The sequence below is a fragment of the Orcinus orca genome, chromosome 4 (assembly GCF_937001465.1).
Source record: "Orcinus orca chromosome 4, mOrcOrc1.1, whole genome shotgun sequence".
Taxonomy (NCBI): Eukaryota; Metazoa; Chordata; class Mammalia; order Artiodactyla; family Delphinidae; genus Orcinus; species Orcinus orca.
Genome location: NC_064562.1, coordinates 31,222,803 through 31,236,551, shown reverse-complemented (window position 1 = coordinate 31,236,551; position 13,749 = coordinate 31,222,803). Strand labels below are relative to the sequence as shown.

Here is a 13,749-nt window from a genome sequence, read left to right as displayed (position 1 = left end):
CCAGGGAGGATTAACTCATAATATTGATTGGCTTTTAGCCACTTGCTTAGAAGGGTGTCTGGGTAGCTTATTAGTTGCCTTTATTTACACCTTTATGCAAAGAGTGCAAATAGGAATTCTTAGTGCAATATGTTTTTCTAAGTACTCTTAATAACTTTTTTTAAAAAGCACTGATAATAAAAATGCAAATGTATTTAATTTTTTATTAGCAGTTCTGAATAAATACGTGTTATATATATGTGCCTACACATTTACATATACCTGGTGTTTTGAAATATGGCAAGAGGAAAGCAGCCAGAAGCACTTCATCAAAGTGTTTCAATTCTGAATGATACTAATCAGCTATTAGAAAATAGACATGGTAGAGGAGATTTGCTGCAAATGCACAGTGCAATTACTGTATGATAGCATACTACCACAAAGTATAAATAAAGCCAGTAAATCAGAGTGGTGTTATGTATGGCTCGGATTATGACATATGGTTTGTAGGAATGTTCTAAATCTTAGTAGTCTTCCAGATTTATTTTGTTGCTAGTTATTAGAACAGACAGTGTTTTGTTTAACATTTTCAGTTACTTTTTGCTTTTCAAAGGAGAAATCAAAAGTCTTGAGCTTTAGTTTCTTTACCAAGAGGGAGGGGCACATCTAGCTATTTCTCTTTATCCTTAGCTGCAGCAGAAAGCAGTGGCATTTGCATTATAATAGGGCAGTGTTTATGACTTGGTACACTATATAAATATATTGTTTTTACAAGTACATTTAATTATGCATTGCTTTGAAACACCTTTATAATTAAGTTTGTGTATTACATTCATAAATTATTTCTCTACTGTAATAATACATGCATGCTGTACAGCTATTATTTTTAAATATATTTGTTAATTAATTATCTCATTATTTAGTTGTCAAAATCTTCATGCTAACTCAGCACAACTTTTGATGATCTTTGGAAATTACCATGGCTTGCTTTTGTGCCTTATTGCCTATTCTCATTTCTTTTTTTTTTTCTCTCTTTTGTATCAATACTTGACACATAATAGCAATTGGAATGGTTTAACACAATCCCCAATACTTTGCCTATTTAGAATTGAAATCAAATCATTCTTTTAGTTCTTCATGGGAATTGGGTGGGGAAGGGAGTTAATAAAATTTATGGATTTTTAAAGTGTTTCTGTTAATGTAGTTTACTTCAATCACCTAGAAATTCAACTAACGACATACATGAAAACCAAACAAATACTAATTGCTGTTTCTATAAGCCTTTCTGCTTCACTGTGCTCTCACTTGCAACTTGTGTTAACATGGTCTTCCCTGTTCTTTTCCTGCACCCTTTCTTTCTTGTCTTTCCTTGTCTTTTCCTTCTTGTATATTTGGATCTTGTCTTGCCCACTCAACAGTATCTCCTCCTGCAGAGTCCATTGATGTTCACAGACCAAGCTCAGCAGGATGTTATCATGGTTCTAAAGTTCCCCTCCAACTCCCCTGTCACTCACGTGGCAGCCAACACCCAGCCTGGGTTGGCAACTCCCGCTGTGATCACAGTCACTGCTAACAGGCTATTTGCCGTGAACAAGTGGCACAACCTTCCGGGTAAGTAAAGAAATATCCTCATAAGGCATAGTATAACTGCTGAACACTGTATAAAGATAGTTTAATATCCACCTAAATATATTATATCTCAACATTTAAGCTTATTAGTTTTCAAGCATTAGTCTGAATCAAAATTAAACATACTTTGAAAGGTTTAAAGAAGTTCCCTCTGAGGCATATAATACAAAAGTTAAAACATAAACTCTTAAAAACAAAACAAAACAAAAAAAACATAAACTCTTCTTTGGCATCTGGTGGTTCTTCTTTATTCCTTGGAGATAAATATTATTTCTCATATAATGATATTCTATATTGTGTCCATAAATAGTATGTATTTATTTATCAGATGTTCCTCTTTTTTCCACTTATTCATTTGCTCAATAAACACGTCTGATTGTCTGCTATGTGCCTTTTTGTACATGGCATGGAAGTATTTGTTGTGGATGATAGAAAAAAGAACACTTAAATTACCCAGCTAAAATATTACAAACCCATAAGTACATTCTGTTCTTTCATTAAGTGCTGAATAATTAGGGTAACTAATGGCAGGATACTGAAATAACCATCAGAATCACAAACAGTCAAAATTTGAAGAGACATGAGAGTTCGTCCAGTCTAGGCCCACATTTTACCAGTAAAGGTACTGAGCCCCAGGGAGCTTGCCTTGTTCAGTATCACATATGGCAAGTCAGTGGCAGAGCCAGGTTTGAACCCAAGTTTTCTGACTCAAATTTTATGATCACCCCTCTGTGATTTATTGTCTCTCATTAGAACAGGAATGTTGGGATCTGGATTTAGCACTGTTCCTTTTGGCCACTAGTTAGAAATTCTTCTTTTACAGAAGGAAAATCTTTTAAAGTCCTGGAGATTATAGGCTTTTCTTCCCAAGCCGTTGTTTTAGGTAGGAAATTTTAAAAGATAGATTTTAATAGTCTGTTAACTTGTTATTAAATCTGTAAAATGTGCATAAAGCACTACCCATTATAATGCCTGAAATGGTTGCACAAATATAAATTCTTGAACAAGGGCCTCATGCCAAATTAAATGCAAGAGATTTTAGAATGGAACAGGATTGAATTGACGTTCAGACAAAAAGTAGGTGCACTAACTATGTTCAGCAATGTAATAAGGTATGCATCATGACGAATCTGCGGTTGGTATCAGAATTTCTTAAATATAGCCGTTTTCCTGGCCATTAGAAATGAAATGAATGGCGATATTTGATTAGAGAATAGATTTCATAACAGTAGAGAAGGTAGAAATCAAGGCAGGTATAGTATCTCTATTATTAGGCCCTTTTAGTCCCTTTTCTTCAAACGAACATATCTTACAGAGGTAAATGTGTATGCAAATGACATACTTATATTTTGGGACCAAAGATTATAATTTGATTAACAACTGTGATTTCTTTTTTGTTTGTTTCTTTCTCTAAATACGACTCGTTAGAAGAAGAACATGCTGACGGTGTGTTCTGCAATGCACACCAGAGGATCTACCTCTGCTGTGTGCAGTTACCCTTAGAGCTTGGCAAAAGCACCAGTGTGTGTGGCCTAAGGGCCCCTGCAAACCATGCTTATCCTGGGTGGTTAGATGTGGTGGCTCTGAGAACCTCTTCAGTCTAAACAGAGTGACAGTACATGTGAGGAGGGACAAAACTTTTCAACTGCTAGAAAGCCCTGAGCACTCTCCACCCCTATCTTTAGTCTTAGGCTAGCAATGAGCTAGCTCAGCAGGAACTGAACTGGCTCAGCCAGAGGGCTGCTAGGTCTCCAGCTGATACTTAGTCGTTAGGCTCTCTCCCTCAGCACCGATGACTGAGCTCCTGACACACTCCTTTGGAGCAAGCCCATTTCCCTGGGCTCCCCTTAGTATCAGTACTTGATTGTCAGCTGTTCTCTTCCCTGCTCCACACTTTTCTATAGATCTGTAAAGTGATTTGGGGGCCGCATCCCTCTGCTGGAGTACCACATATGGTACATCCACCTGCTCTGAACCCAAGCTCACTTTTCTGTAAGGTAAGAGCTTTGGAGACTGCATACGTTTTGCCGATTCTTTGCCTAGAATTCTCCCTAGTGGGCTTTCTTCGGGTCTGTACCTTGTGTCACTGGTGGTTTTTGTCCCCATCCTCTGGCTTTATAGTACGACACAGCAACTCTTCACCAGATAAATTACAAAGAATGATAACATATGGAAATACACAGGTGATTCTCTTTCTACAATGTGATCTCCAATTCTCAATACACCTACACCTAAAAATATTAAGCATCCATTTTGTTAAATCTGTGCCTCATTTCAGGTATGTTTATTTACATAAATCTGATCTTTCATCCTATGTTGTGCTGCCTTTACCTGTCAGTATGCCTTGATTTAAAACAAATGTCAAAACTTCCTAACAGCTTTTTTTTCAATGAATATCAAATTCATGTTGCAGTTTTTTTTAGTTTAGATTCTGGTTCTTTTCTGAGGTTCTGTGATTTCCATAGCTTGTTCATTAGACAGCTAGCTCCTGTCAATGCAGTGTCTGAGTCCTGATTTAGGGGAAGAATCATCTTTATCCTTCCATCTCACTCAAAGGACCTTGCAGAGCCTCTGAAACAATAAAATAAAGGCACCTAGTGTCTACAGAGCATTTTGTAGGTTCTGAATACTGTTTTAATCACTTCGCACATATTAACTCACTGAATCCCCTCAACAACCTTAGGATGTAGGTTCTGTATTTAGGTTGAAATTGCCATTTCTGTAGGTCAGAAAGCCAGGTATTGGTGATTTCATGTGGTTCAACCTAACCCATCTAACCTGTTTTACAGAGCAGGAATCTGAAACACCGAGACAACATAATTTTCCCAAGGTCACACAGGCAGTTAGTGGCAGAACTGGGATTTGAGGCATGACCAAAGATAGTTAACCTCCTAAATCTCTTTCACTGACAGTCTGGTTTTAATGTTTCTATGATCCCAGATTCTCAAAGTCGTAGCGAAAACTTCTCAAGGTATTGGTGTTGATTGGCACTGGTATTGCTGGAAGTAAATGGCCCTGTTGGGTAAATCAGGGGCTGTGGTGCATTTTCCCCGATGATTCCCTGTATGTGCCCTGTGATTTCCTTACTGGCAGAGCTAGTAATCAGCAAAGACAATACCTTCAGTAAAAGAGGGAGTCATATGCCTTCCTTTTTTCATCTACTTTAATGTCTTATATATACTCAACTCTAATTTTCAGTGCTAATATTGTACTTACTCAGGTTATTTTATCAGTATTAATGATCTTCCAAAAGATCATTGAAAAATCCTTGAAAAGTTGGCATTTACTAACAGGGGAAGTGCTAACATCAGAAATTTAGAATTAATCTAATGAACACATTGGAATGTATCCCATTTTTATTTTCAGCCCCTCAAGGACAGTCAGAAAGACTTCTTAAAATCTGATGATAGTAATATCATCTTAATCTTAGTATCTGATGATATTAAGCAGAGCTCTAATACCAACCAAGCAGTAGTTTAAATGCTTATGAGTCTATAAAAGGCAGATGCGGACCAGATTGAATGGCTGAGTTATTGGAGGAAAATCATTTGGAAAAGGACCGAGAATTTAACTCTCAGATTTACAAAGCTGAAAAAGATCATCTATTCTAAGCCCTTCATTCTGGGGCTTCTGATTTGCCTAAGGTTGCACAGCTGGCCAGTGGTCACTCCTGCTTCTCACAGCACTTCCTCTCCACCTCAGGTCCTTCTGCCTTTCACAGGGAAACAGCCTACAGAATCTCTTTTCAATCACAAAATATAAGTACATCTGAACCTTTAGAACTATTTTGAGAATTAAACAAACTGTTCTTAGTATGGATTGATTTTTGTTACTCATTTGCTTCTCAGAGTATTTTTAAATTGAAACTATGGAAATATTAAATATTAATAGAAGTTTTTTTAAAACTGCAATCAGATCTTTAGGGAAACATTTCAGCCAAATGCATTTAACTAAAACATTTATCTGCGGATAGCTTTCTTTATTTTTATTCAAACTTTCAATTGATTGATTTTACGTGATGGATGAAACATTAAATGCTCCTTGACTTAGAGCTTTCCCTTTCTCCATCATAAATTGACGTTTTTGTGGCTCCTTTGTGCTGCAGCATTCAAAACTGCCTTTTTAAGAAGTAACAAAAAAATAGTATTTGCTACAGTCAGCAGATGGTTGTCACATTTTGTTTTCAGTGCGCCTTACCACTTAATTTTGTTTTGTTGCAGAATCAGAGGTTGCCAGTGAAGCATCTGCTATAGCTTATGGCCTAGGACTGGAGCCACTGCTGATGGCACATGTTCAGAACAGCACTAATCTAAAATAAATGTTTAATAAGCTAGCCATAGAAGCACCTGGAATTTTTTTTCTTTAAATTTTACAAAACTGTATGAAAAATTTGGAGGTTAGAAACAATTCTACGTGAGATTCGACTTACACATTTTAATGTAGTTTAGTATATGAAAAATAATGCTTTTTTTTTTTTTATCGTTTGTGAATTCCAGCTCATCAAGGTGCTGTACAAGACCAGCCATGCCAGCTGCCAGTGGAAATCGATCCTCTCATAGGTCTGTCACTTCCTTCTCTCTTTGCGATTCATTAAGCTCTGTATGGTGGCCCTGAAGTGTAGATTACAGTTGTTTTTCACTTGCTGGTTGCTGGGAATGGAATTTTCCTGATAAACCATTTGCATGCAAATTGGAATGCAATGAGCTGTGGCTATGCTGGTATTTCATCAACTCCCCCTCGTTGGTTTGCCTAATTTGAACAGGCCTAGGACGCGTGTCACTGAAAATTAATATGGATGCTGTAATAATGTGTGATTGAGAATGCGCATGAAGTTCTGTCAGGATAATATTGGATCTTTTCATCACTCAGACTTGTTGATGAGCAGGAGCGAGGCTCGTTATGATGAATTGGTGTACCAGTAATGTGATGGAGCTTCTTTGCTTGGGAAATTTTCATAATAACAGTGGGGTTCTTAGCAACACTGTGTTGAGAAAAATAAAACTGTAGTGCCAGGGTTTCATCATTAAAGGAGATCAGTCCTTTCTTCCTGGACGCTCCATTCAATCTGAGGGGATTAATGTGCAATTGCAGAGCAGTTTCAAAGTTGAAATATATGGCCCAGCCAATGGCAGTGTTAAGGTATTTGTATTCATTTTCCTAGGGTCCTACAGCCCAATAAATTGCCATTGGAGGTTAAATTTGTTCAGGGTGAAAAAAATAAAAGAAAAAAGGAGGAGCCCAAAAAGAGCCATTGGGATGAAATGACTGTCTGCAGCAGATGACTTAGAATATATAATTGCTGTTGTGCTTTTTGAGTAGGTTAGTTGAAATCTCCACTTTAGCATTTTTCAGCCTATAGTGGGGATTTCAAATGTGGCCCCACTAAGAGTGTTAAGTCTTGATATTGAAGATTTTAGTCAATAACTTTTAGAATAAAAAACTTAATTACCTAGCTGCAGGGGTGTGCTACTAGCATGGATGTTTGGCCTGCAATTTTGTCAAATTGCCCTGGCACAAGTAAATTTGTTAGTATTTTAAAGTTTTTAGATAAAGCATATGAATAAGCTCATTGATTATTTTAAAATTCAAGGTGTTCCCTTTGTGTATGTCACCTTTTTTTGTCTTCAACACCATTGTTTCAGTGGAGAGCTAAATGACCACCATTTGCAGATTAATTATCAAGATGAACTAAAGTAACCTTAAGCTCAAAACTAAGTCATCATTTCCCCAAATATAAGCAGAAATCTAAGAAGTAACTATCTGTATGAAGGCTAATTACTACCCTGCTTCCTAAATCTTATTTTGCTTTGAGTAGATATGATTTGCCGTATATTTTTTAAAAACTTAAATCCTCACTTGGGTAAAGTTTTAAGAGTCAGGAAAATAATAAAACCCATTTGCTATGCTACTTAAAGCCTGATTTCTGAAGTATAGAATCATTGTCTTAAACCCTGACAATGAATATCATATAGCATAAAGTCTAAATTAATTCAGAAATTGTGACCCTTTAGACAAGGCATGGTGAACTTTTTTGGTAAAGGGCCAGATAGTCAATATTTTAGGCTTTGTGGGCCATAAGGTCTCAGACACAACTACTTAAGTCTGCTGTCATAGCACAAAAGCAGCCACAGACAATATATAAACAACTGAGCATTGCTGTGCTCCAATAATATTTTATATACAAAACCAGGCACAAGCCAGATTCAGCCTGCAGGCCATAGTTTTCTTCCCCACTCTAGATCATTGGTCCTCAGACTGTTTGCTCCTGTATCCCTAAAATAATTGTTTAAAACCACGTACCTTCTCACACATTTTTAAGTTGACATCTGAAAGTTTAAATGTGACATCATCACAAGTTTAAGTAGTTACAGTGGTTATTGTTTTTGGCATAGTGTATAAAATTTTAAATACATCCAGTAGAATCTAAATATCAAAGTCACTTGAGAGTCAGCATTTTCTGTTTTAAAAAGTGCATGAAAAAGCTTTTAACATTTGAAAATTTTACGTATTCCTTTCTCATCTTGAATTTATATTTTCATTGTACTTTCCTTGCACAATTTTATTTTAACTTTAGAAAATTGATTACCCTACTATACTGTTTTCAGCAATAAAAATATGTATGTAAATGTAAACATTGAAATTTCCTGTGACCATAAGGCTCAGCTCAAAAAGTTAATCTGCATTGAGTTATTACAAATATTATTAATACACACTTATTACAATTTAAAATTTTAATAAATATTATTGAACATAAAACACATATTTATTGGAAATAGGAGATACAGCTTTAATGAAGTGAATAGGGCTTTTCTGTTCATGTATTCATGGATAAACATTATTTGTTGCTGAATGAGACAGAATTTGTCAACAGTTCTGATCTTTTGGGTTTTTTTTAATAGATGGAAGCTTTGAGGAATGTTACTCACATAAGAAAATAGATGGGAAAGGAAAGAGTCTTATTTTAACAATGTCATTCAAATCGTTGAACTCTTTCTGAGTTATGTGAAAAAATTCACAGAGTGATGTATTATTAAGGATTACTTTTACAGTCTATCATTAAATAACCATTTTAACAATCTATCACTGAAACTTATTTTTAATGATCTATCAATTGACAGCATGATTAGATCCTCCTTCCCTTTTATAGGAAGCAATGAATTGGAAACCACCTGCCCTGCAGAATGATTTGATACCTAGGCGTTCACCTTCCAGCATCACATCAGTATTTTGAATTGGCCCCTTTTTACTATGGTGCTTTACCTCAGGGTAAAAAAAGAGATTTTTTTACCCTGGGTTAAAGCACCATAGTAAAATTCTATCTAGTGGAACAAGAGCATGCAAAAAGGGAGGTAAGAAAGGAAAACTCACAGGAGAGTTCTCAGGCAAATCTGTTTTAGGCAAGAGAACATATGAAAGTTGAGGAACTAGAAATTGATTCCCTTAAAACCATCTGTGCCTGTGTGTTCCTTGGGAAATCTTATACCCCAAGGGATATGCATGTCCCAGTTTGAAGACTGCTTATCTAGACAAATATACCTAATTTTCATCAAATAAAAATACTTTCCGTATGGAATCTTAGGAAGTTTACTAGAGAAAATAAAGAGAGATAAAGGGAAGGCAGTTGGGAGATTATATCGATTGGATGGATGGATGGATGGATGGATGGATGGATGGGGGGTTGCAATGTTAAATTATAAGTAAGCACTTATTTGGAAAATAGATCATCTGAATGCTGAAGGGGCATCAGCCTTTACCCATGGGTACTTTGTGGTCATTCAATTCAAAATTATGCACATGCCCAGATCTGTCAAATTAAGTCCTGCCAGGAAATCATGCCAAAGCGACGAGTGAAAGTTTGTATCATAGGAGCGAAAGTCATATAAACATTGGCAAAAATAAACATTGTTATAATTTTCACGTGGAATGAAGAACTGTAGTAACCAGTATAGAAAATACTACATATCTTGTCTTTAATTGCTAGGTTTCTTGGAATTAAAAAACTAAATGGTATCACACAGCTTCACTGCAGTGAGATGCTAATGTCTCTCCACGATACACTATGATACATAAAAGCTTTTTTCATCTGCCAGCAAGTTCCCTTTGTGTGGAAGGAGGTAGGGAGTGATTCTCGGCTAGAATCGGCCCTTTTTACTACTGCTATCACTTACTAGCCCATTAATCTCCCCAAAGTATATGAAGCCTATTATCAAATAGTATCTAATAATCCTACATGGTTAAGTTGTATAGTGAGACACTAGCAGAATTTTGCAGTATTTCACATGTATATGAATATGTTTGCTGTGTTGCGTATGCCATGAGGGCGAGGGATATTTTATTCCTCTGTATTCCAGCACAGGACTGGAGAGTATTTTGAACACTTTTTTCTTCCATATTACTTTCTGAGCCTTCTGTTGAATTGGCCATACTAACTTAGTTACTACATACAATGAATATAACATAGATATATTTCTTTTTTTAATTTTTATCAACAGTGCATCTATGGTATTTTTTTCCCCAAAAAACTGCAAACTATGGTACAAAGAACATAATAATCAGAGGCAGAAATTTATTTTGTTTGTTCTCATGTCTGGTATGATCAAGTTTCTTTAGCAGTGTAAGAACCATAATTTGTATGGAAAGTTGGTGAAGAAATAACTCTTAGATCACTAGCAACAAAGCTTTCTATCTGTTTGGCTTCATAATGCCAAAAAAGGCATCTCAGTGAGAATTCCTTTGCTGATAATGACACACTTGATAGTGTATTTCTGGAGGATTATTACTCTTCACATGTGCATGATGTTGCTCTGTGTCTGACCTTGTGCCTCGTGACAAAGCCCATCTCAGGTGCCCTGTAGCGCTCTGAAAACACACTGCCAGACTGGCTTGTTTTATTGCTTACAGGAGTAAGAAAGTGGCAGTGTGCTATGCTTTGACTTCTTCAATTACAAGTATCTTTAATAAATAGTCATTTTACCCTTTCCTTACATGCAAGTGCAGCTGTAAACAGGGGAAATGGGAGTTCACATGTAGTCAAATTAAAGACCTGTTAAAGCCAAAGTAGTACAAGATGCTACAATATTTCAAATATATGACATTTATATTCTAGTATCTCTTCCTTGTGACAGAAAGTTAAAGGTAATAGATTGTCACAACATGAATCCATTCTCATGACAGTAGATGTAATGAGATTGTCAGAAATACAAACCTAACTGTGATGCTATCTGGAGATTCTAATCTAGTTTGGTCCTGCCCAAGAGCTAGATAGAATGTTCTGAGAATTGTATACTATGTATTTTAAAATTGTAGTGTATTATTGTTTCTTTCCTCTAGGCAGAATTTTTTACTGAGCTGTTGAATTTGGCTACCCCTGTTCTTCCGGCAATCAGATTGTGTTTTCCTACTTGGTTTTTCAAATATTACTATATTGAATATTAAAAATCAGATATTCTTATCCTGGAATGTATTGTCTCTCCTCCCTCAGCCCCAACCCCCAGTATGACAAACTATGGGATGTCTTTGTGCATGTGAGTTTAGGAGGCTTTTTTTTCTTCCTCTGTTCTCATAGCCAGCAATACAGGAATGCACAGGAGGCAAATCACTGACCTTTTAGACCAAAGTATTCAAGTGCATTCCCAGTGCTTTGTCATCACTTCGGACAACCGCTACGTTCTCCTCTGTGGCTTCTGGGATAAGAGTTTTCGAGTCTACTCTGCAGACACAGGTAACTTCATCATTTCTTCATCAGTGAACTAAAGTTTATGACAAGTGATGTTCAGAGGCTTGAGAATGCTTTCTCATCTTCTTCCCTCTAAAAATTACAGAATTCTAAAATTTGTGAAATAAAGACAGTTTTCTCCTTTCAAGTAATAATCTACTCTGTAGTCCATTATTAAGTTAACTTCAGAATGCTTTTAAGAGGCAGTTTTTGGTAGGCTTGTCTCCCAACCTTCATACTTGCAGAATGAACGATTCATTTCGAAAGCATATCCTGGTATGTAAATACTATATGCACGTGTATATGCATAATCTTACGGCAAGTGCACATACTTATAGGTGTATTTCCCCACTTTGGTGTTATATAAAGGTTATTTTTTCCCTACTGGAAATTCTCAGTAAGTGTATTTCTTGGGAGCAGATATCTTGCCTCCACACAATTCTGCACAGAACTTGCTGAAAACTACACCATCATGAAGGAAAGTAGCTGACTACTGATTTTGTGTGTGACAGGAGGTCTTGTTAAAAATATAAAAGTTTAAGTATAGGACTTCCCTGGTGGCACAGTGGTTGAGAGTCCGCCTGCCGATGCAGGGGACGCGGGTTTGTGCCCCGGTCCGGGAAGATGCCATATGCCGCGGAGCCGCTGGGCCCGTGAGCCATGGCCGCTGAGACTGCGCGTCCGGAGCCTGTGCTCCGCAACGGGAGAGGCCACAACAGTGAGAGGCCCGCGTACCGCAAAAAATAAATAAATAAATAAAAAAAGTTTAAGTATGTATATTCATTTGCATGCATCTTCCCAAGGGACAAACCAAACTCAAATCAGTATTATTACACAATATCCAGTCCAGTAAATGGTTGTATATTTTTGCATATAGGAAATTGAGAACATTGAAAAATTTAATGGAGTCTCTTTAAAGTATTTTAGAAACTGTTAGAGGATGAAGTAAACTTATAGTAAATATGTAGTTGTATATTTAAAATAATTAAAATTAGATATTAATGCATTAGAACTTGATAGATACTGTGGAAGTAGATAGTTCAACTAAAACAAGGATCTACAAATAAATATCTTGATTAAACGTTGTGGGATAAGAAATTTTTAAAAACGGAAATTTCTAGTTAATTAAATGTTTTACAGCAAATCATCTTTCAGTTATGTTAATAATCTCTATAAAATGTATGAGTCCATGCTCCTGCCTTAGTAAGTATAGCATATTAAAAAATTAATTCTTGGGCTTCCCTGGTGGCGCAGTGGTTGAGAGTCCGCCTGCCGATGCAGGGGACACGGGTTCGTGCCCCGGTCCGGGAAGATCCCACATGCCGCGGAGCGGCTGGGCCCGTGAGCCATGGCCGCTGAGCCTGTGCGTCCGGAGCCTGTGCTCCGCAACGGGAGAGGCCACAACAGTGAGAGGCCCGCGTACCGAAAAAAAAAAAAAATTAATTCTTGATTATCCAAGGAGTTTGTCCTAGGTATATTTTGATGATAGCATTGTAACAATAGCAATGAGAGAGTAGGGGGAAATAGTTAAATATGTACTGTGCATAGAATAAACCCTAGAAGTTGTTTTCAGGCATGTCCTGTTTAATTTTTGTTTTATGGAACTGATGATCTAATTTTCTCATAATTTCCATCTTTATTCTGTAGAATAGAGAAAGAAAGAAAACATTATCATTCAGGTCTTTCTGATTACTTGGGTTTTTACTAGATGTTTAGGTCTGTGAGGTTGATTACTATTGAATCTAAAACTCCTCTGGAACTCTTTAAAAATGCAATAGGGATTGATAAGCTTTCCTAAAATATATTTATTATTATAATGAATTTTCTCTGATTTAATTATCAGATTTAAATTTTAACCTTTTCTTTCACTATTATGGTAATGACAACCTTGGCATTATTTGACCTCAAACTGTGGTCCCTTCTCACACAAACTTTCAGATTAAAATTGTTACATCCTCTCACAAGTTTTCCTTAAACATTCTTTTAGATTGCATATTGTTTTTTATACATTAAAAATTATTTTTTAACTCACATACAGTAAAATTGAAATTTTTGGTTATAGTTCTGTTCGTCTGGGCATTGTATACAGTTATGCAGCTGCCACCACCACCACAGTTAAGATGCAGAGCAGCTGAGTTCCCCCAGAACCCCCTGTGCTGCCCCTTTGTGGTCAGCCCCTTCCCTCAGCTCACCCCCCTCAGAACCGCTGATGTAGCCTTCATCCCTATAATTTTGCCTTTACCAGAATGTCAGAAAATGGGATCATATATATATCAGCCTTTGGTTTTGACATTTGAGGCTTTTTGAATTTGTTGACGTTTCATACCATTTTAAAAAGACGTTGAATATTAATATTTGTAAAGTAAAGCTAACCTCCCTTTTATATAATACTAATAATTAAAATAATTCTTACAGTCACACAGTTC

At 36.5% G+C, this 13,749-nt stretch overlaps 1 protein-coding gene across 4 annotated transcripts in view; it reads left to right on the top strand.

Annotated features, from left to right (window-relative positions):
* The window catches only part of LRBA (LPS responsive beige-like anchor protein), a 728,899-nt gene that overhangs the window by 683,287 nt on the left and 31,863 nt on the right, over window positions 1-13,749 (top strand). For 3 of the 4 annotated variants that reach the window (XM_033402948.2, XM_033402953.2, XM_033402962.2), the window contains 3 exons: window positions 1,398-1,590; window positions 6,105-6,167; window positions 11,174-11,329. In XM_033402948.2, coding sequence (XP_033258839.1) covers window positions 1,398-1,590; window positions 6,105-6,167; window positions 11,174-11,329 — 412 coding nt within the window. The remainder of the gene's footprint in view (window positions 1-1,397; window positions 1,591-6,104; window positions 6,168-11,173; window positions 11,330-13,749) is intronic. The other variant, XM_012535502.3, reaches the window with a different exon arrangement.